This window comes from Cenococcum geophilum (assembly GCF_001692895.1).
Source record: "Cenococcum geophilum 1.58 unplaced genomic scaffold K441scaffold_42, whole genome shotgun sequence".
Classification (NCBI taxonomy): Eukaryota; Fungi; Ascomycota; class Dothideomycetes; order Gloniales; family Gloniaceae; genus Cenococcum; species Cenococcum geophilum.
The window spans coordinates 912,465-916,439 of record NW_027137600.1 but is presented as its reverse complement, the minus strand read 5'-3'; the positions used below and the strand labels follow the sequence as shown (position 1 = coordinate 916,439).

Sequence of the window (3,975 nt, the reverse complement as noted above, 5' to 3'; positions counted from 1 at the left end):
AAGGAAGTTATTAATAAGGCCCTTATTACATTAATTATTATATAAAACCTACTATTTTAGATAGTTAAGTAGTGTTAGGTGAAACCTAAGTAGGTAGCTATGTAGCTGCGAGGTACAGGCGACCCGCAGGCGACTCGCCTGTGAGGCACGTGCGCTGCACGTGCCTATGGAAACCCCTTACCTCGCACCTCAGACTCCTCCTTCTCCCTTAACGTGCCTCCCCCCCAAGCGAGACAACCCCCCAAGCGAGACATACGCGTCTGTACGCGCTCTTCTTCTTCCCCTACCAAATTACACCCAAACACGAAATTCCTTGTACAAATCAATATGTCCCTTTCCAAATTAAGTTCTCGTGAAGCTGAAGACTTTATATAAAAAGCTATACAAGACGTCGAATCGGGCGTTGAGCCATCAATTCGCAAAGCCTCCGACGTTCGCGCATTACCCCCCTCTACCGTTGCGCATCGCCTTGCTGGGCGTCTCCCTCGACACCTGGCTCATAAAACGCTACTGCATCCTTATCAGGAGGATCAAATTGTCAAATGGATACACGAATGTTAGTCCTGGGGCCTTGCGATAAAGGTTAATATGCTTCCTATGATGGCGAGCTCGTTCTTGGCAGAAGGCAGGGTAGTAGGCAAACATTAGGGGGGGAAATTTATACAACGCCACGGGCTCTATACTATTATGAGTCGTCAATTGGATTGCCAGAGGGCCTGGAATGATGATCCAGTTATTATCAACGATTGGTTTAAGTTCTTTCGAAGCGTACGAGACAAATATTCAATCAAGCACTCAAAATTTATACACAACTTTGACGAGAAGGGGGTTATGCTAGGCCGTGCAGCGACAGCTCGAATAATTGTCTCTGGAAGGAATAGTAGGGAGAGGTCAAAGAATCGGACTGTTCGACAACCAGGATCACGAGAGTCAGTCTCTATTATAGAGACAATTACTGCCGACGGCTCTTACCTACCTCCATTCCTAATTTGGCAGGGGCAGCAACACCAGGAGACTTGGTATCAAATTACTGAGCACAATGAGCGTCTTCGCGGATACGCCTATGCGACCTCAACCAATGGCTGGACGGACGACTCGTTAGGCCTACATTACATTGAACACTACGACAAGTACACGAGACAACTTGTAGAAGACGCTGAGGGCAATATTCGAAGCTACCGTATGCACCTTACCTGGCAGTTCATCCAGTATGCACTGTCGCGCAAGATCGTCCTAGTGGCTCTCCCGCCTCATTCAACGCACAAGCTTCAGCCACTAGATGTAGGCTGTTTTGGACCCCTTCAACACTACTACGGCGTAGAAGTAGACAACTTCTGTCGATATGGCCATATAGGGGTGAACAAAGAGTATTTTATGAAGCTCTACCCAACGGCGCGCGCAATGGCGTTCACCCGTGAGACGATTTGCGAAGCCTGGAAAGCCACAGGTCTTCTACCATACAATCCTACCGCTGTTTTAAAGACTCTACCACAGGTAGGGCCCTCCGCAGGCCTAGAAACAAATCAATTAATCACAAATATAAATCCTCAAACGCCAAGGACACCTAAAACGGTAAAGGACCTTTAATCTCTACGAAATCAGATTGCTGAATCAACTACTGAGCGAACAGACGGTATGCTTGAATCCCCCATTCAACGACGTCTTGAAAAGCTTTTTAAAGCTGCGGTAGGCTTTGCGACTGATGCGCATATACAGAGAGAAGAGAATAAGAAGTTTCAAGCGTTTAAAATAGACAAGAAAAGTAGTAGGAGACTCCTAAGTAAGGGCAGAGTCCTTACCCAGGAAGACGTCGATAGATTAAAGGCAGAGGATCTGGAAAAGCAAGAGCTTGCTGCCCAAAAGTTGGTTCAAAAGGAGTATGAGGAAGGGACCTCTCTACCAGAGCTCAACGTTGCTTTATATACTAGATCGGTATTAAACCCTGGCGAATGTAATTAAGACTGGGCAACCTTTGCGCACGTCTTTCGGTGTAATCCTCAGCAGCCTATGGAGGATTTTGGTGATAAACTGATCTGGAAGGGAGCTTCGGAAGAGTGTGGTGGTAAGCCATCTAACTGGCCAACGCCAGGTGTAATATCACGCCCATAACGTGCCCGGAAACTTCCAAGCCGTTTTCTTCTGTAATAAGAAGCGTAGTCGCTTTAATTTGGGCTATTTGGATCTAGAATATAGGCGTTGTTGGTTTAATTATTAATATAAATGTATCTGGGTGCGTATGTCTCGCTTGGGGGGTTGTCTCGCTTGGGGGGGAGGCACGTTAAGGATTCGTCTACTTATACAATATACCCTATTGTTCTATTATTGGACTCCCTATCTATATCCTTATCTTACATTCAAATCCTTACTAATCCCTTTAAGAGGATAGCTGGTTTAATTTTTTATGATCTATAATGCCTCCGAAGACAAGATTAACGCCTACACTTAATAGCGACACGCTAGTAATATAACTGCAGAACACCTTAGGATCTAGTGCTAGAAGCACATTAGCAGAATCTATGCGACCTTTTAAATCTTAAGATGATTAGATATCTACGAACGCTAGAGACTAGTTCGACTTATATACCTAGGCTTAATAGGAGCTTAGTAAGGTTACTAGCATTCTACTAAATACTACTAACCTAAAGGAGCTAGATAAGCTGGCTAAGAAAATAGCTAACTTATAGAGCATTATTGATTTAACCTCCTATTGCCCCTCTAGTAAAGAGTATAAGTCGCGCAGCGAACATATATAATAAATAAATCTTAATGCCCTGGTTAAAAAGTTACCGCTTAACATTAATGGCACTACTTAATAAAAGTTTAACTAATAAATTGCCGTAATTAAGAATCGATTTAAGATTAATGACGCTAACTATAACTACGAGCGACGTACGCGCTAGGCCATTAAAGGTCTTATAAAAGAAAAGATAGTTGCCTAATTAGTATATTGCCGCCTAGGCGCTAAAGATAAGGGTCCTCTACTATAAGATAAACTTAAGACTATGGTCTAAGACTAGATTAAGAACCCTACAGTAAGACACTTTAAAAATGCTACTACGTACTATAAAACTGTAATAAAAGAGAACTAAAAGTTTAACACCTTTTTAGCCTATATACGTAGCTTAGAGGACCTCTTTTTATATACTCCTTTTATTAACCCTAATTAGCAGGTAGACTTTTAGTTCTTATATCTCTTAATTTACCTATAGGCAGAGCTCTTTTATTAGAACTTTACTATATAGGTAAAAACCACTAAGGACCTCTTTGCAGAAATCCGCTATATAGAGTAATTACTTAACACTATAAAGCTTATAAAAGACCGCGTAGCTAGTAATAGCAGATCCTTACGCCTAAAGCGCGGTCGTAGTATAGGCTCCGTAGGGTTAGGTTTAGAGAACGGAACCCTAGTGTTACAGACGCTTTAAGTACAATGCTATAACTACTTGGAGAAGAGTTGGAAGAAGCTAGTTGGTTAATACAGGCACGGACTAGGATGGAACCCGTGGAACCATGTGACGAGGAATAGTAAGCGAGTCATATAATGGTTAAACGTGTTGGCTGCATTAAACGTAAGGGACGTCACGTTTAATATAGATAAGACGTATATTACGTATAAAAAGGATTTTATAGGAGTATGGTTGTGTATTTAAGGACCCTTAATCCCTACCTAGATAGTTCCTTCCTTATAGTAATTCTTAGAATATAATTAGAGTTAATCTGTTAGGTAACTACTCCACTAGTTATTATTACGTTATTAACTACTATTTTTGCATTTCCTATACACCTAGCCTATTAACAGAATCTATTGTAGTTCCTGCTATAAGGTTCCGTTACACAATTACTACCCAGTTATAGTATTAAATATAGAAAGTTAAACAACATGCTACTAAAAGCAGCCACTATAACGCCATTGACGGCGGCAACTACTTTAAAGTTAGGGGGTAACACTAGTATAGCGGACACTAACTCGCAATA

General features: G+C 41.8%; 2 protein-coding genes across 2 annotated transcripts; both read left to right on the top strand.

Annotated features, from left to right (window-relative positions):
- Positions 1 to 687: 687 nt before the first annotated feature.
- On the top strand, positions 688 to 1,587 carry K441DRAFT_576787 (DDE-domain-containing protein; the record flags this gene model as incomplete). Its single annotated transcript, XM_067644210.1, has 1 exon — positions 688 to 1,587. The coding sequence occupies one exon, from the start codon at positions 688 to 690 to the stop codon at positions 1,585 to 1,587; it is 900 nt and encodes a 299-aa protein (XP_067500524.1).
- On the top strand, positions 1,525 to 2,233 carry K441DRAFT_665257 (uncharacterized protein; the record flags this gene model as incomplete). The annotated part of the gene is made up of 3 exons (XM_067649474.1): positions 1,525 to 1,633; positions 1,756 to 1,932; positions 2,005 to 2,233. Coding segments are annotated over 2 exons (282 nt in total), but the record flags the coding sequence as incomplete, so codon positions are not given.
- Positions 2,234 to 3,975: the final 1,742 nt, after the last annotated feature.